The sequence below is a fragment of the Condylura cristata genome, unplaced genomic scaffold (genome assembly GCF_000260355.1).
Source record: "Condylura cristata isolate star-nosed mole 26May11 unplaced genomic scaffold, ConCri1.0 scaffold00004, whole genome shotgun sequence".
NCBI lineage: Eukaryota > Metazoa > Chordata > Mammalia > Eulipotyphla > Talpidae > Condylura > Condylura cristata.
Window position 1 is genome coordinate 68468925 of NW_004567105.1, and position 17749 is coordinate 68486673.

General features: G+C 34.5%; 1 protein-coding gene across 5 annotated transcripts in view; it reads right to left on the reverse strand.

The window, feature by feature from the left end:
• The window catches only part of GOLGA4 (golgin A4), an 80604-nt gene that overhangs the window by 53145 nt on the left and 9710 nt on the right, over window positions 1-17749 (reverse strand). For 3 of the 5 annotated variants that reach the window (XM_004676317.1, XM_012720332.1, XM_012720333.1), the window contains 4 exons: window positions 10681-10746; window positions 4538-4852; window positions 2613-2660; window positions 1192-1248 (listed from right to left, as the gene is read on the reverse strand). In XM_004676317.1, coding sequence (XP_004676374.1) covers window positions 1192-1248; window positions 2613-2660; window positions 4538-4852; window positions 10681-10746 — 486 coding nt within the window. Of the gene's footprint in view, window positions 1-1191; window positions 1249-2612; window positions 2661-4537; window positions 4853-10680; window positions 10747-14431; window positions 14531-17749 lie in introns of all 5 variants that reach the window. The other 2 variants (XM_012720331.1, XM_012720330.1) reach the window with 1 other exon arrangement.

A 17749-nucleotide genomic window follows, 5' to 3' on the forward strand; every position in this document is an offset into this window, starting at 1 on the left:
TTGTTTCTCCACATCAATAATTTCAACATATACATGTAAGACATATATACCATTTTATGAATGATTTTCTGTGTGTTTTATTTTAGATTTGAAAGATTTTTCAATCTTCACAATAAATGATACAGTAGAGATACAAAATGCTATTCTACAATCAACAAAAGCCAATTCTCCCTCTTCCTCAAGACAGGTATCATAGAAGCTGATACTAGTAAAGCATGACTGCAAATGATAAATATTTGTTTGGATTCTAATACTTCACTGTAAAAAGTAACCCTCCCTCTAAATTATAGTGAACATCACTTTAATTTTACCAAAAAAAGTTTCAGTTATCAAAACAAAACAAAACAAAAACCTGTGGGGGGCCCTCCCTGGTGGCACAGAGGGTTAAAGCACAGCACTAAGAAGCTAAAGCCACTTCAGCATGAGTTCACTCCCTGCCTGCCCTGAAGGTGACCACATAGTGCAACAGACCTCTCCTGACCCGCCCGCTGCTCCCCTCAGCAGTGAGCCTGTTCTGCTCCCTGCTCTCTCTGGTGAATCCTCTCACTGCCCCTGTACCTCTGGCCTGTACCCCAGTTCTGTATGAATAAATAAAATCTTAAAAAAAAAAAAAAGGCTGTGGGGACTCCCTAGTGATGCATGGATTACATGGATTAAAGTCATTGCTGTCAAGCTATTGCCAGTCACTGCAGCATGTGTTCAATCCCAAGCCAGGAAGCCGTCCCACATAGCACAGCAGATCTCTCCTGTCTCACTCACTGCTCCCCTCAGTAGTGTACTTCAGTAGATCTGCCTGTTCTGCTCCCCACTCTGTCTCTGGTGAATCCTCATACCCCCTGTACTTTTGGCCTACACTCCAGTTTTTATATGCATAAATAAATGAAAGTATTTAAATAAAAGGCCTGAAATACATAACAGAAGGGACGATTTAGCCTTGGAAGTGGCCACTGAATGTTCATATACAGGTATGATGTTATAATGCTAAGTAAAACATTATTATTTCACTAATTCCAACAACAACACATATCTCATGAAAACCACATAAATAAAACTAAGGATTGAGCCCTCATCTTGCAGACTGAGCTAGTTAGTTAATACTCTATTAAAGTGCACATGAAGCCATTGCATCATAGACAATAATCCAGGTAAATAAGAGAAATTTAACTATTGTTATTAATCACATCTACTTACCTCTCTTAATTCTGCAATTCTCCGAAGTGATTTATCCTGACTCTGACTTAATATACCCTTTAATTAAAAAAGAAAAAGTTGGTTCCAAAAAACTGTATGACATACAGAGAAAGTCAAAAATTTATTTATTTATATATATATAATAGTTTATTTTTACATCATTTTGTACATTTATTGTAAATCCTGTGGGTCAAAAAATTATTTTTACATTACAAATGTATATCTAAAAATAACCTAAGAGTGAAGGGCGGGGATGAAAATATTAAGGCCATAAGGTAACTAAGGTAAATAAAAGTTTATTCTACTATACATTAATTTTAAAAATAATATTTTAAAAAGTTAAATCAAATTGCAAATGCAATTTATTGCACTGTAGCCTATAATGTCAATTATTAGTCTGTTATAAAGATTTTTGTGAGTTAAAAACAAAACATCCCTTTTCTTAAAAAAAAATAATGTCAGGAAAACTCTGCAAAGAGAACTACAGATTGCAAAAGTAGCAATCATACATAAAAATCTAAAATTAAAACAGCTTTACTCAAAATGAAATAACTTAATCTTTCACCAGGGGAGGGAAGGGTTGCTTCTCACTAATAAAGAAAACAAAGTAACTGTATGTTCCTATTTATTCTTATGAAACAAAGGTAAAGAAATAGAGGGAGTCTGGAGTCTCACAGGTTTGTGAATTAACAATCATAAAATAGGTAGGCAAGTGGTTAGCTTATGAGCCAGGGGAATGTAAATGGTTGCTTTTATGGGGTTTGGGAGGAAATAAAACAAAAATCAAATATTTTTCCTTTATCCTAAAGGATAAAGAAAGGCTTCCCCACCCCCACCCCGAGACATACAGGTTTTGTCTAATTTCAAAAGTCAAAATTTTAAATGCAGGAAGTTGTAATGCTGAGAACAATGTAGCACTGCACTGCATTATTTACATGCACACTCCGTAGTCTAACTGCGAGGAAGAGGAAGTGCATCCGGACCTCTCCTCCCTCTCTTACAAACTGCAATAATGAGCACGTCTTTCTTCCTCAGTTTCCTCACAGATGAGGCTTAAGGACTAAAATACACAATAATGCCTGACTAAGTAAGAGCTCAATAAATGTTATTTAGCCAGTACAAGTAGCACTGTTAATAGTGTTGACAATACTTAAATTCTGATTTCATTAGATCTATTGCAAAGATGTTTGCCTATTTAATAAAGAGTTTTCTAGACACACAATATGGTAATGTATATATGTAGAAGAGCGCACAAATCATCTTTTATCTCCAATGTCCTTTATATTTGGGACTATGCAATCAGTTCTCTACTGCCACTTAGTGGCAGTTACATACATCTAGAAATGTCAATCCATAGTTAATTCACAGAAACCAAGTAATTTAAAATTATACATATCAGTATCAGTCAACAAATCACTTACTTGTAGCTTTTTTTTCTCCCTCTCAAGAGTATGATAAGCTGTAACAAGCTAAAATAAAGAAAGTTACCAATATTAATTATTCTTAAATGATTATAATTGTTCTAAATGCTGATAAAATATCTCATTATGAAAGACAAAAGAATTCAGAATAATACTTTTATAGATAGCTCATCCTAAATAGATGCATATACAATTGAAGCTAAATAATCAGAAAATATATTTCTAAAAAAATAAAAATAAATGACTCTACACGAAGATATTAAACGCTATTTGACTTTACCTTAGCTATATACCTCTTTAAATTCACAGGTGGACATTAAAGCCAACTTGCCTAAGGGCAGGAGTCTATTAACCTGTAGTCACAGACCACCATGACCTGGAAGTTTGCTAGAAACACAAATTCTTGGGCCCCACCTGAGGCTGAGTGAGAGTTGGGGATAGCCAATAATGTGTGTTTTAACAAGCTCTCCAGATGATTTTTTGAGTTGGACTCTAACAGACCAGATAATTGAGCTCAAAAAATTTGTTTGGTTACAGGACCTATTACTATGACTCTCTAAAAAAAATCATAATCAACAGATGAAAACTGATAATTCAAGCGCTAAAGGATGTTTAACCATTAAACTTAAATAGGAAATTTAAGCATTCTAGCACAACTCAATGAAGTTATGATTGCACAACTCAATGAAGTTATGATTTAACAAATCTTTTTATTATACAGCATTACTCATGTGAAGGCGAAGTACATGGCTCCAATGAATTACATTAGAAGTGCTAGTGTTCTCTGAAATGAGAGGTGACAAATTTTAGGAAAAAATCACCCTACCCCTTAGGCACATTCTAAGCCTTGCCATTTTCCTTGGAAAAGGCTGCTAAATATTTATCCCAAATGCTTCCATCAATTTCCTGAATCAAGAGGCAGGTTGCAAGAAATGGTGAGTCTAGAGATAAGAATACAAAAAATAATATTCTACCTAAGACTAGGACCCTCCTCTGGTCCTTAAGACCAGGTAGGAAAATGCTCAAAAAGGGAGTAGTAATGGAACAGTAACCCAACAATCAGATGTCATTACAGTACAATTTTATCCTAGGTACCTAGTGGCAAGGAAAGGTAAAGGTTACGGTAATGGGTTCTTTTCATCCCTAATAATCTGCATCATTTCACCTGAGGTAACGGAGAAACAAAGAATTAGAATCAAATCTACAGTATCAACTGTTACCTGAGTGACTTTAGCCTAACTTCTCTATAAATTAAGATGAGTTTCTAACCCCTATTCTGTAAAACAAAGCTAGTTAGTACCTATTTCACAGAGATAGTATAAAATTCAGTGGCACTATAAATATAAAATGTACTCTTACACACCTAAATGCTATTTACACTGCTGCCCCAGCCTTAAACTTAAAAGTTAGTGAGGGCCCTCCCTGGTGGTGCAGCGGGTTAAAGCACAGCACTAAGAAGCTTAAGCACTTCAGCATGAGTTCGATCCCTTCCTGCCCCGGAGGAGATCCACATGGCGTGGTAGACCTCTCCTGACCCGCCCGCTACTCTCCTCAGCAGTGTACTTCATCTATCTGCCTGTTCTGCTCCCCACTCTGTCTCTGGTGAATCCTCTCACCCTCCGCATCTCTGGCCTGTACTCCAGTTCTATATTAATAAATAAATAAATCTTTATAAAAAAAAAAAAAAGGTAAGTTAGTGAAAATAATACAAAAATTTCTTTGCCTCTTTCATTAATTCCTATTACTATTTGACTTTACTTCTGCGTTTGGTTAAACTGCTGATTCCCATCTGGTTACTAGCAATGGGGAGTCAGTCTGTAGCAATATCTAGTTAAAGACTTTCAGAGGTACAATGACCTTTTGGTAAGACTCTCACTGACTGATGGTAAAAAATTTATGTACAGGCAAATAAGTCATGCTCCCACCTCGGAATATTTGCCTTTGTAGCCATTCAACCGTCGTTCCATTCTTCGCAACCACTGAATCAAATGTTCTTTGTTGAGACTGTCTAAATTTCCTAAAGAGTCTTCAGCCTCACTCTCCATATCAGAGGGTGGATCAAAGGCAGCAGCAGCAGAGTCCAGGTCAAGTCGATTCAGAGACTCTCTGGAAGATGTCCGTACCAAAGACTCTTTAGAAGAAGATCGGAATAGAGATTCCTTTATTGGACTTCGAAACAAAGACTCCACGGAAGGTACTCGGAGCTGGAGCTTCTGTGCAAAAGACTGTATGTCACCTGACTGCAACCAAAATTCAAAGGAGCACATGGGTTAAAATCCACAGATTTGGACTTTATCATCCCCTATCAGCAGTAATAATCTACAAAAAGCTCTAACAAATTTAGTTTATACTCTTGACATTTTATTTTCTGAAAAACAACAGACACCTCGTTGTTTCTGAGAAAGTACTGCACCTGGTCAGAGAACTGGGATATAGGCCCTAGGTGTGCCACCAAGCAGTAGAACGGACTTCACTAAGTCACTTTCCTTCAGTTTGCACATCTGTAAAAGAGAAGGAAGCCATACATTCCCAGCTGACCTCAAAGGTATGTGATGAGGATTCATCTACTACAGTGCTAGAGAATCTGGAGGCAGTGACCATCTGTATCATCAATACAGACTCAATCCCTAATATGTAGATACATACTATGATGTGTGAAGTGTGAGGCTAAATCAAGTGGGCTTTACCACTATACAGAGTGATGATTCGAATCAATCACTCTTCTCATCAAAAGAAGGGAACCAAGAGTAGAGGGGGCATTTTTTTTTTTCTATAAGAGAATGCTAAGCAGAATTCATTAGTGCCATCCAACTCTGACCTACTTACCATTCTGTCTAATGAGAATAAAATAACCACTTAAAAATCATGGAAGGCAACTGAGCTACAGCCCCTGTACACAGGTCAGTAAATGTGATGTTAGTAACAGTGATCAACAAGACTTGTTCTCTTAATTTAACAGATTAATTTCAAAAGTAACAATGAAAAATAATGTAATTCAATAAACTGTTTTAAGTATCAATATCTTGTTCAGAACAGAGCAGTCAATATTTAGCAGCTCTTTCTAGAAACTCATTCTTACTAGTAGAACAGAGTCACCTGCAAGATCTCAAAGATGCCAGCAGTGAAAATCTCAGGGGAGGAGACTGCGATCATGTGAAAAGCAAAGAATACAGGAAAACAAAAAGATTCTCTTTAGTAAGCAATTAAAAAAAAAATCACACCAGGATTACTTTAACGCATGGATTTTAGATTTAGAATGACAATATTAGGTAACAGAGATGTAAGAAGGAATACGTCCTGTCCCTTCACAGACACAGAAATATATCACAGGTTGTTTATAACAGTAAAAAGTAGAAACCAAACAAATACTCATTACAATGAAAAATGAGGTTTAAATACACTACCAAGTAGGGGGAAAAAAAATTTAAAACAATATACTGTAAACTAGTTTTTGTTTCAAGTAATTTACAATAATTACCTTTTTGTAATTAATTAAAATTTTATTTTTCAATTTTTTATGCATATTTATATAAACACTCTTAGAATCAAGTTAAGGACATCCAAAAGATAACCTGGAGTGGTTCTGGGTAGTAATAATTCAGATGATTTTTACTTTCATTTTTCATATGTCCCCATACTTTCTTCCATAATGTGCAAGTTTTACCTTTATATTGAAGGTCAAGAGAGCTAGGAAGGTCTTAAGGGAGCAGCTGGACCCTCATGTTCAAAAACTTAAAAAAAACATTTTCCTATTATCCTATTACCAGCCACTTCTGAGCTATGTGAAAAACAGTTTTCAGTTCATACAACCATCCTGTAAATTACCCCAGGACAAATAGGTGAAGTAAGTTTGACTAAAATCAGAAATAGCTGTTATTTTAGGGTCAGTCAGAAGCTAATGAACATTGTCAAAGATATTCATATGTAGAAGCTTATAAACCTAATAGCTGTCCCATTTATAAGATTTGGGACTGACATGTTGAAGTAGAGCAATTTGGCCTGTGTAGTGAGTGTCGAAATTCAAGCCTTGGCCCCATTGCCATGCTCTATATTAACCATGACCAAGGTACTCAACCTCATTACTTATTTCCCCCTCTAAAAATGCGGATGATGAAAGTAACAATGTAATGATGATGATGACACCACACACCTTATATGGATGTCACCAATAGCAAATACCACGTTAACAATTATCATTATTAGAGAAAGACGCTAAAACAAAAGACAAAATATAGCCATTCTGGTGGATGTATGTTCATAACTCATTGTGGCTTTAATTTATATTTAGGAAGGTGAATGTTTTTACCTGGGTACATTAATACCCGGAACAAAGTTAAAGTTTGGTGGAAAGGGAAAAGGGAAGATTAAATAGGATATAATATACATCCCTAAGTGAGAGACACTTCTGTATACTATGATGCAATAATAGCTAAGCAGAGACTACGAAACCAACTGTCTTGGGGTCAAGCATAAACTCTGTCATTTACTGGAAGTAGAACATCCAAGAAGTTTATTAATCTCTCTTTGCCTTTGTCTCTTCATATATAAGATGGGAACAGCAGCATTTAGCTCAGACGGGGAATGTGAGGAGTAATAAACACATGGGAACTAATTAAAAACATGACTGGTTCAAAGGAAAAATTAAATCCTAGTTATCAACCAATATCTAATCTTCCCTTTTTCCTTTCCACCAAACTCCAACTTTGTTCCAGGTATCAATATACCCAGGTAAAACATTCACCTTCCCAAATATAAATTAAAGCCACAAAGAGTTATGAACAAACATCCACCAGAATGGCTAAAATTAAAACTATGGAAAACACCAATTATTAGGAGAATCCACTTTGGAAAACTATTTGTATTTACTAACATAAAATATATGTAAACACTCTGAGCCAGTAGCTTTTCCTACTAAGTATATTCCCAACAGAAATTTGCAAATACATTCAACAAAAGATCTAAACTATGAAGTTTACAGCAGCATTATTCAAAATAGCCCCACACTTAAAATTACTCTTGATGCCAACAGTAACAACAGATAAATTGCAGTTTGTTTACTAACAGATTATTATACAATAAAGAGAACCAATGGCCAGAAAAATTATGGATGACTCTTACTGAGTACTAAACAAAAGAAGCCAGATACAAAAGCAGTCGCTTTTCATTATATTTATGTAAAGTTCAAAAACAGGCAAAATTAACCTATAAAATGAGAAGTCAGGGTAGTGGCTACTCTTGGGGGTGAGAGGACAGGATGGTCGGAACACAAGTGCTTCTAGGGTGTGAATAATTTTTGTTTCTTGATTCTGGGTGTTAGTTACAAAGGTATATTTGGTTTGTGAAAATTCAGAAAACTATAAGAAATACACTATCTCTGTATACATGTATTATATTGTGATATATTACATTTCAATTAAAGTTTTTTATCCAATGCTCCATACTAAAAGTGGAAACTATAGGATAACCCTAGAGAGATAATATCCTGCTAACAAGGTATCTGCCTTTTGTCCTCATCTTCAGTCTTCCCTCCTGTGGAGAACTGAGATGTTTTTTCTGGAAACCAGCTTGTAATTACAAAGATGAAAGGCACTGTTAAGGACAGGAAGCTAAATAGAGTTTGGGGGTATGACACAGAAAGCAAAAGGTTTGGGTTCCTTAAGGACTGTTTATCTTCAGGCCTTCTAGTACTTGAAAAACCATACTCCCATTGCTGCCAACTATTGTAAAGTTTTTGATGCCAGAGACATTGATCGATTTACAATTCATTTTTTAAAAGAGGGATGTGGGGATTACAGAAAGAAAAATTATAAGTAAAGATAAATGAACACATCAATAACTTTTAACTCCTTCCTGTCCTTCATTTTAGTTTGTTTTCAGAACCTCCTATTTTATATCTCTAACACTGTTCTTTTCAGACATTTATCTTATATCAGCTGGCTTTTATTATTTTTAAAATTTATTTATTTAGGCCCTCCCTGGTGGCACAGCGGGTTAAAGCACAGCACTGAGAAACTAAGGCCACTTCCACATGAGTTCTATTCCCGCCTGCCCCGGAGGAGATCCACATGGTGCGGCAGACCTCTCCTGACCCGCCCGCTGCTCCCCTCGATCTGCCTGCTCTGCTCCCCACTCTGTTTCTGGTGAATCCTCTCACCCTCACATCTCTGGCCTGTACCCCAGTTCCATATGAATAAATAAGTAAATCTTTTTAAAAAAATTATTTATTTATTAACAAAAATAATGAACAACCATATACCAGAGACATTTTGTGGGGGTGGAGTGGGGAATGGGATCAAAAATGGGGGGGGGAGGGAAATGCACGGGATTATGGTGATGGCACACGGGTGACTTAGTGATGGGAAACCCGTGGGGATTACAATCGAGATGGAAAAAAAATGTACAAAATGATGTAAAAATAAACTTTTGTAATAAAAAAAAATTATTTATTTATGCAAAACGAACTGGGGTACAGGCCAGAGGCACAGGGGCAGTGAGAGGATTCACCAGAGACAGAGTAGAGAGCAGAACAGGCAGATCAACGAAGTACATTGCTGAGCAGAGCTGGATTTTAAAAACATAGTAAAAGAAGCCTTCCACCAAAGAGCACTTACTTTAGGAAGCCACTAATAAGAATTTCTAAAACAAGAAAAATGAATCTATGGGGTAAAAATTGTAACAGTTGCCTCTGGAAGGCAAGACCATAAAAGAACTGTCTGGGTGTCGATCATGTTCTGTAACCTCTATGGGTTTGGCAGACACACTTATTAAAATTTAGTCAATGTACATGTAAGGTTTATTTCATTTTGGATGAATTTTACCTCAAAAAAAAAAAAACAAATATTAAACTCTAGGTAAAGACATACAAGCTGAAACAGTAAACGAAATGATATGATAGCCTGCACCTAACTCTGAAATGCATCAAAAAAGTAAGATGGATTTAAAGACATACAGAGGAAAGGATAGATAGCCTGATTAATGATAAAGAACAGTAAAATAGCAATGATAGAACCTAAGTGGTGTGTACACAGCTGTTCACTTTCAATATTTCTGTTTAGTTTAACTTTTTCACAATAAATTGTTGAAAATGAAAGAAAAAGAAATAGTATCTAAAAAATAGCAAATATCCAAAATTCAATTTTAATCCTTCAATTTTAATACTTCTCTTATATTAAAAAATCATAAATTATTTTCAAAACAAGAACTTTACCCATAATTTTAAAAACTGCAGATGAGTCTGTTCATGTAAATCCTTATGTTTTCATCTATTGATGTTATTGAAATTCTGTTAGTTTTTATAGCATATAAAATTCAAATGAGACAATATGCAGCAAAAAATTACAGCTAAATAAAGGTGACATTTTCGCTTTACCTAAGTTAATCCCACAGTACTGTCAATAACTAGATACTACTCCATGGGAAATTAAGATCTCATGCCTCATATCTCATCATTTAGCCCAGAATCACAGAATTAGAAATGTTATTGGTCTATATTAGACACTGCTGAAAACAATCTGGTTAACGATAATAATTACTAAAACCAAAATAAACAAATGCTCATCTCAAACATTACTATCAATCACTATGCTATCTTTTTCAATAAATTGTTTTTTCTTCTATTTTTGAAGGAGTCAAAGAATGTCACTTGAGTTCTACTCTCCACATAACTTTAGAATCAAGAATAACAAATTCTCTAGTAGTAAAATATTCTGTTTTGAAGCAAACTTGAAAAGTATTTCCACTTCCAATACAACTTCCACTATAAGCTTTTATACTGATTTTTTAATTTTAATTTTTAATTAAATTAATTTTTTTCAAAAATCAGTCTTTTCCAAAAATCCATTATCATTAATTTTAAAGAGAGTAATAGTGGACTCTTACATGATCTATTATATACACGAACCACTTTCATTGAAAAGTTTTTCCAACAAATCTTTTGCAAACTTAGACTTATCAGACACACTGTATCAAACATTTGTACATCACTATTTCATGTAAAATCAAAAGCAAGTAATATAAATTAACCAACACTCTGAAATAACTGGCTATATTTAAAGTGTTAATAACAAACCTGAGAAGTCACTGGCTCACTTCCATTAACACTGTCGGGAGATTTTGTGGCTTGAATAGATGCATTCTAAGAAAAAGAAAAATGGCGTAAAGAAAAGGAATAAAAAAAACTACGGTTTTAAAACTGTCAAGAATGAAAACTAGTAACAAATCCTACTAGATACATTTTTCTGTTAAACAAAATTAGTCATTACTTACTTATTAGAACGTTTTCATGCAAGGCAAAATTAGTTTGGTAGGAATTTTAGAAAATTCATTTTGCTGTAGTACATAAAGCTAAACAGCAAAGATTAGTATGTAGGAAAATTTATTAAAAGCTGATCACATACCTCTTCCCATTTTAATGTCCTAGCTTTTTCCCCCCATGGTATGTTTCCCCCCAGTTAATATCTGATCCAATTAGCAAAAAACTCACTCAAAAAGAAAACTATCCAGAAAAAGAAGTAACGTCAATTGTCCCTAATAATAAAAGAATATTCAAATTAATGTTTTTTAACTAAATTCTGAAAAATAATTTGACTACAAGAGACGGAAATGCTTCATTCACTTGAAGCCATAACAATTTTCAGAGAAACTTGGAATTCAAAGTATCTCCTTTCACATGTGAAACTTTTGTGTTGGTCTGTTACCATGACAAGTGTTCCAAGTTAAGCAGCATTCTACTGATTACATCATGCTGGAATAGGTCCAAGACAACAAATGAGATTCTTTGAGATTCAGAATTCTATATTATATTTATAATATTAAAGTGCCTAAAAGTACAGCTATGGAAATAGTTCATGATAAAACTAATCTCCATGTTTTAAACAAAAGCATCTGACCAAATGCTAACCACTGTGTTTCAGTGACTTGGTATCTAAGTCACTGAAAGTTTACATTTCCCCTACATCTCTGCAGCTGACCAAGAAAAAGTTAAATATATATGATCTTACTTATTCTTAAATATAAGTGGAGGAAACCCTCAATTTTGTGAATGTCTCAATTTTTTTTAACTTTCATTAAATATCTGATAGTAACAAATTAACTTTTAAGTGTAATAAATGTATTATGATTATATATCTTTAATCCTTATCTTTTAGAATTATATGCCAAAATATTTATAGATAGAATAAGATTTCTACAATTTGCTTCAAATAATCCAAGAGGGATACTGGGGAAAGGGAAAGAATTCTTATACCACTATTACTATTATTTCCACTTCTAAAATATGTTTGAATTATTCCCTAAAAAAACTTAAGTTACTCCTCATCTAATATAAATTGAGTTATCAAATTTTACAGTTCAATACATTTTCTTAAAGTTCCAGATGGGAAAAAGACTGGGCAAATATAGAAATTAAATTTTCCCATTTACTGTCACTTCAAAGAAGTACTACAAGTTATTATGTAGATGGCATATATTTGTATAGCATCATAATTAACGTTTTCCAAAAAATATGCTACACTACACACTATAAAATAAAAAGCATACTTTATAGAGATCAACAAGTCTCTTCATCAGTATACTGAAAAGTATGATGAAAGGACCCCATAAAATATTTACACTTAGGAGAAAGTCACAGAGAGTTCATATTTCCATTCTAAATTACTTGATACATGATTGTGAGTCATACAAAAAAACCTACTCTATATAATTGTTTGTAATCTCACCCTGTTAAACAGCACAAAATTGTAAAACATTCCCTCCCTGCACATACATTTCAATTTATATGTCCTATCATGTATGCAAACAAATACAGGACAGCTAAAGAAAATACTGATCTACATTACACTGTACACCTGAGTTACTAATATCTAGAAGTGAAATTAGAGATTTTTGTCACTACCTCTATTACTTCCTCCATTTCTTCCCAGCAAACTCTTGCTCATTTTTCAACTTTCAAATGCCCCTTAATTTATGAAGCTTCACGTCACTTGCCTGAGATCTAACACATTCCCTATGTCGGTATTTTCTTCCATGAAGCCTTAATTTCTTTGTATTCCAAGTTCATGTGATGTGACCATTCCCATACTGATCCATAAACTCTCAAATGGGAGAAACCCTGCATTTCCATGTTCGTCTTAAAGACTTAACATTTTACCTAGCTGCTAGAAAAGATTCGATAAAATGCTGTTAAATCCTTTTGCAATTATTTCTTTTAGTCTAAGAAGACTTCTTGAAGGCCTTCTTTTAGGAAGAAACATCAAATTAACTCAAATGTCAATACACCAATATTTTCTACTGGAAACAATTTTTAGATATAACAAGAAAACTCTTCCAAAGTGCAGCTGAAAAATTAAAAGAACACACAGGTTCCCTGCCAGATTCATCTACAGTTACCCTTAGCTGAATCTTTCAATATCTGCTTATGTACTACTAAACATAAAGGATATGGCAATTTTTAGAACTTGAGGTAAAGGGATACATTTTTTGGAAAACTAAACTTTTACTCAAGTTATTCTATAATTTCCCTTTGTTCTGTGAGAAAAAGTTTTCATCTGAATCAAAATCTAAATAAACACCTTTACTCTACTTTAAGTACATCTAAAGCCTCTATTTTTAAAATGTGACCATTTTAACAACAGGATAGGTACTCAATACAAATTACTTTTATGTACTTATGGAAGTGGGACAAGTTTTTTATTTCAGGTTGCTATTACTACCCGATGAAGTATAAAGCAATAGCATTTTGGCTTTAAAATAAATTCACTCTAACTGGAACTCCTAAAAATAGCAATGTGTTTGTTACATATTGCAGGGTACAAAGAGACACTGACACCCAAGTTAAGGCATCACCAGATCTACCATTTTTACCCAGAACTGCTTGCTTTTGTAAAACCGAGTTTTGCATGTAACTCACAACTGTTAATGGCCATATGCAGACCAAGTTACTGCTGGCTACATTGAGTAGATACAGTTCTTTAACACATATATGTTAAGAGCTTGAATAGTGCAGGAATGCACCAATTTCATCACCAGATACTTAATAAATTAAACCAATTCTCACAGTTTTTAAAAGTCTCGATCCCAGTTAGTCAGTATATAATCTTAAGACCCAAAGTGATCCTTACTTGGCAATCAAACATCTTTAAAACTACTTACTAAATTAAGAACTTGGATATTTTAAATGGTATTACATCAACAAAATCAAAAACAAACCAAAAGGAAGTGGAAGAACTGGATGTTTTAAATAGAAAAAAAGTCCACTTTCCCAAAAATGAAATGATACATAAGATTCAAAACTGCATGAATTCAGTCAGCTGAAAAATGAGATAATTATTTCTATATTTAATACATAGAAAACTGGTACTTTCCCAAAATAAGATACAATTGTCAGTTACAATGGAATTCATCTATCTACTCAATGTTTTTTAATTACAGATTTACATAAACTATATTTTTCCCAAATATAAAAGTTGCATCTCAAAATATTCTCAGCTTCTACCAATAATAGAACAGATTTCTAGCGATGCACATCTTTTAAAAAGGCAAACATCCTAGAGAAAAGCCTTAACATTTAGACATAGTAAAGGCAGTCATTACATTAATGAAAACAATGTTATTTTTGTTGCTGTTAAAAAGCTATAAGAAAGCATACCAGCCATCAGAGTTCAACAATTTACTCTCTGATTTTTTTGGAACAGGGTTAGCAACAGGGCACCAAAGATGCTTTGAGAGAAGGTAAGTGACAAGCAACAAGAGCTTTGCTTCTAGAGTTACCAAATTACTTTGCTTCCCACAAAGGGAATGCAGAAAGCGGTGGACGGACTCACCACACTGTCACTCTGTGTTTTAGGCTGTTTGGAGGAATCCAAAGCAAATATAGTATACTCAGAGAGAAAAGCAGGCTCTGCTATCATCCCGGCTAGGAGCTGTCTCATTCAGTACAACAAGCAGAGGTATAAAAATAAAACAAATAATGAAAATCAAGTCATAAGGGCATGTTGCAGTGTTTTCATCATGCTGCATGCACAACTCTGTATTGATTGTACGACCACCGCCACTCCACCCAAAGAAATAACAATTTACTGGAAAGATCAGGAATAGAGTTGAGTTGATCATGCCCAACTTATAAACCACTTATTATTGACATGTAAATGACATATGCAACAGGCACCACAGCACATAGCACATCTGACAATTTGGTATACAAATTTATACCAGTAAGAACAATAAATGGTAAAGAACACAAACCCTTAATATAACAAATTTTGAGCCATTCATTTTATATATGCAAAAGGATAAAAAGGAATGTTTAGGAGAATAAATTTAAATCATTATTTATTTGTACTTATAAACTAAAATAGTTTTCCCCAAAATATATACAGAATAAAATTTTAAAACTGAAATGTCTAATGTTTTACAGATAGCTCAACTATACTAGTCCTTTGGACTTATATTCTCTTCTATGTTTCCATTTTCTTTCAGAAACTACACCACACAAGATACTAACAACTGTGAATAAATTAAATGTATAGGAAATAACTGAAATGAAGTTTTTGACAGTGGAGATTGCACATATCTACATGTGATAAAACTGCAAAGAACTACACATATACATGAGTACACATAAAACTGATGCAAACTGAATAAGCTCTATGGACGTCAAGAGTTTACCAATGTGGGTTTCCTTGTTTTGATAATCTATTATAAAGCATACAAGATGCTCCCTTTGAGAGAAACTATGTGAAGGGTACACAGGAACTCCCCTCCAAAAAAAATTTTTTTGTAACATTCACCAGTCTATAAGTGTTTTGAAATAAAAATTAGTATTTGGATACATTAACTTAGCAGTGAAGATGTTATGTATTGCATAATATATAATGAAGAGCTAATAGAAGATAAATGTTGACAAAAGCTTAAGAACTTATACTTTTCTCCTCATTACTAGAGCTGTATGAATACTACCTAGGTCCTACACTAACTCTTCACCCAGTCATCTATTACAGGTCATCTTATAGTCATGACAAACCTTTTTTTTTTAAAGACCCCTTAGGCAGAATTCAAGAACTGACTTTATACTATTTCCCCAAATTTAGACTCAGCAGTATACTGAAAGAATGTAAGTGCCTGTTTGGCTCTAAGAAATCAGCCTATGCAAGTTTTTACTCCTGCTGAATCTTACTTTCTTAGAAACTCAGAATAGATGTCATTTTAAATTAAGACATAGAAATTCACTCTTCTCAGGCTTCCAAAGTTAGTTTTAAATCAAGTCACTAATGCATGCAAGAAAATAATTTTAAATTTCTCAGCTAATGATATACTGGAAATTTTAAGAGAAAAACACAAAAACATGCCTATATAGAAAAATACAGTGACCAAACATCTCAAAATATGTGTGCTGCAGCCAGACATGAATTTATACTGCAGTCCTATGTCCATGCAAAAGCAAAGCATGTTAAAATTAGTTCCCACTGAGCCTTTCTTGCCAAGGTATGCTTGTCATTTGCTTTCTGTGAAACTCTCACAAACTCAATAAAATTGTCTCAGTTCAATCTCTCAAATTCTGTTCAAATTCTAGTCCAAATATGCTAATAATTCACTCCCACTATGGGTTCCTTGCCAGAGCCATCAACTGAAGTAACACTTATTGAGGTTACAAAGACTGCCAAAAACTACCAGGTTGAGAGCTTTCCAATTAACAACCATTTCTCTTCCTCACATACACTTTTTCCCCTAATCTTGACTTTTTTTTTTTTTTTTTGGGTAGGGTTACTCAATATTCTTTCAGAATTCCCCCGTGTTCCCTTGAGGTGGGACTAATCTGAGTTTTATTCTAATTAAATTTTTATGTCAATTTTTTTTAATTACCAGGATTTTTAATTGATTCTTTTCATAGCTACCTATTCTAGTTTTCTTTTGGCCTGTTTACACACACACACACACACAATTTTATGTTCTTTTTAAGAAAACTATGACTTTATTCATCTACTGATAATTGTTTTAAAGCCTTTTTCCAGACTGTTGTATTTTTTTTTTTAAAGATTTATTTATTTGTGCGTACAGAACTGGGGTACAGGCCAGAGGCTCAGGGGCGGTGAGAGGCTTCACCAGAGACAGAGCGGGGAACAGAACAGGCAGATCGACGAAGTACACTGCTGAGGGGAGCAGCGGGGGGGTCAGGGGAGGTCTGCCACACCATGTGGTCACCTCCGGGGGCAGGCGAGGATCGAACTCATGTGGAAGAGGCTTCAGATTCTCAGTGCTGTGCTTTAACCCACTGCGCCACCAGGGAGGGCCCAGACTGTTGTATTTTTAATTTCACCTATAGCAAATTTATATCCCAGATCCTGTTTTCACTGGTTGCCTTCTAAATATTTATTTTAGAATATTTATTTATAAGTACATTGTAAGGAAAAGATTATCATTTTCCCTCCTGTGCTCACCTCTCATTCAGTCAATCTGATTCCCTGTGTCCCAGTTTGGGTTTCCTGACCTATGACAATACAAAGGTTCTCACAGTCTCAAGTCACAAGTCAACATGAGGTTTGGCTTAGTTCTCTATCAGAGTCCTCCTTAGGGACAGCAGCTTCTCACAATGGTTCAAAAGGCTCTAGGCAGCCCAGCCGTTAGCAACAATTTTTTCAACCTCCTTTCGACAGTGTTAGTTTAGAAGCCCTACTTCAAATCACCAACATACAGTGCTAAATCTAACTCTCCCAGACTTTCTCAACCAGAGTTCAAAAAGAAAATTAAGTCCTAATGTCTGCTCTAAGGCATCTTCTAGCATCCAAGATACCTAATGAATTAATACATCTCCTATTAGGGGCAGGTAGAGGGAGGTTTTCCTTAAAGAGGAAGCAGACGTCCTTGCTTCTATCTTCACAGACCTGTTATATATAGCTGTTATTAGTAACACTTAGCATTTTGGGTCAGTTAAACTCATCCCATTCTTATTTGCAACAAAGTATGCCTTCAGGGAGCACTTGAAATAATACACTTTGTTAAAGATAGAAGAATTAAATTGTCTAGAGTAGCAACAGGTGAGAAGAAAGGAAGAAAAGAGTGTGTCTGTATCATTTTAATTAGGTACAAAATGATGATTTCAGACAGTTTTACCTATAATGAAACTTGTACAACATATGGTCGTT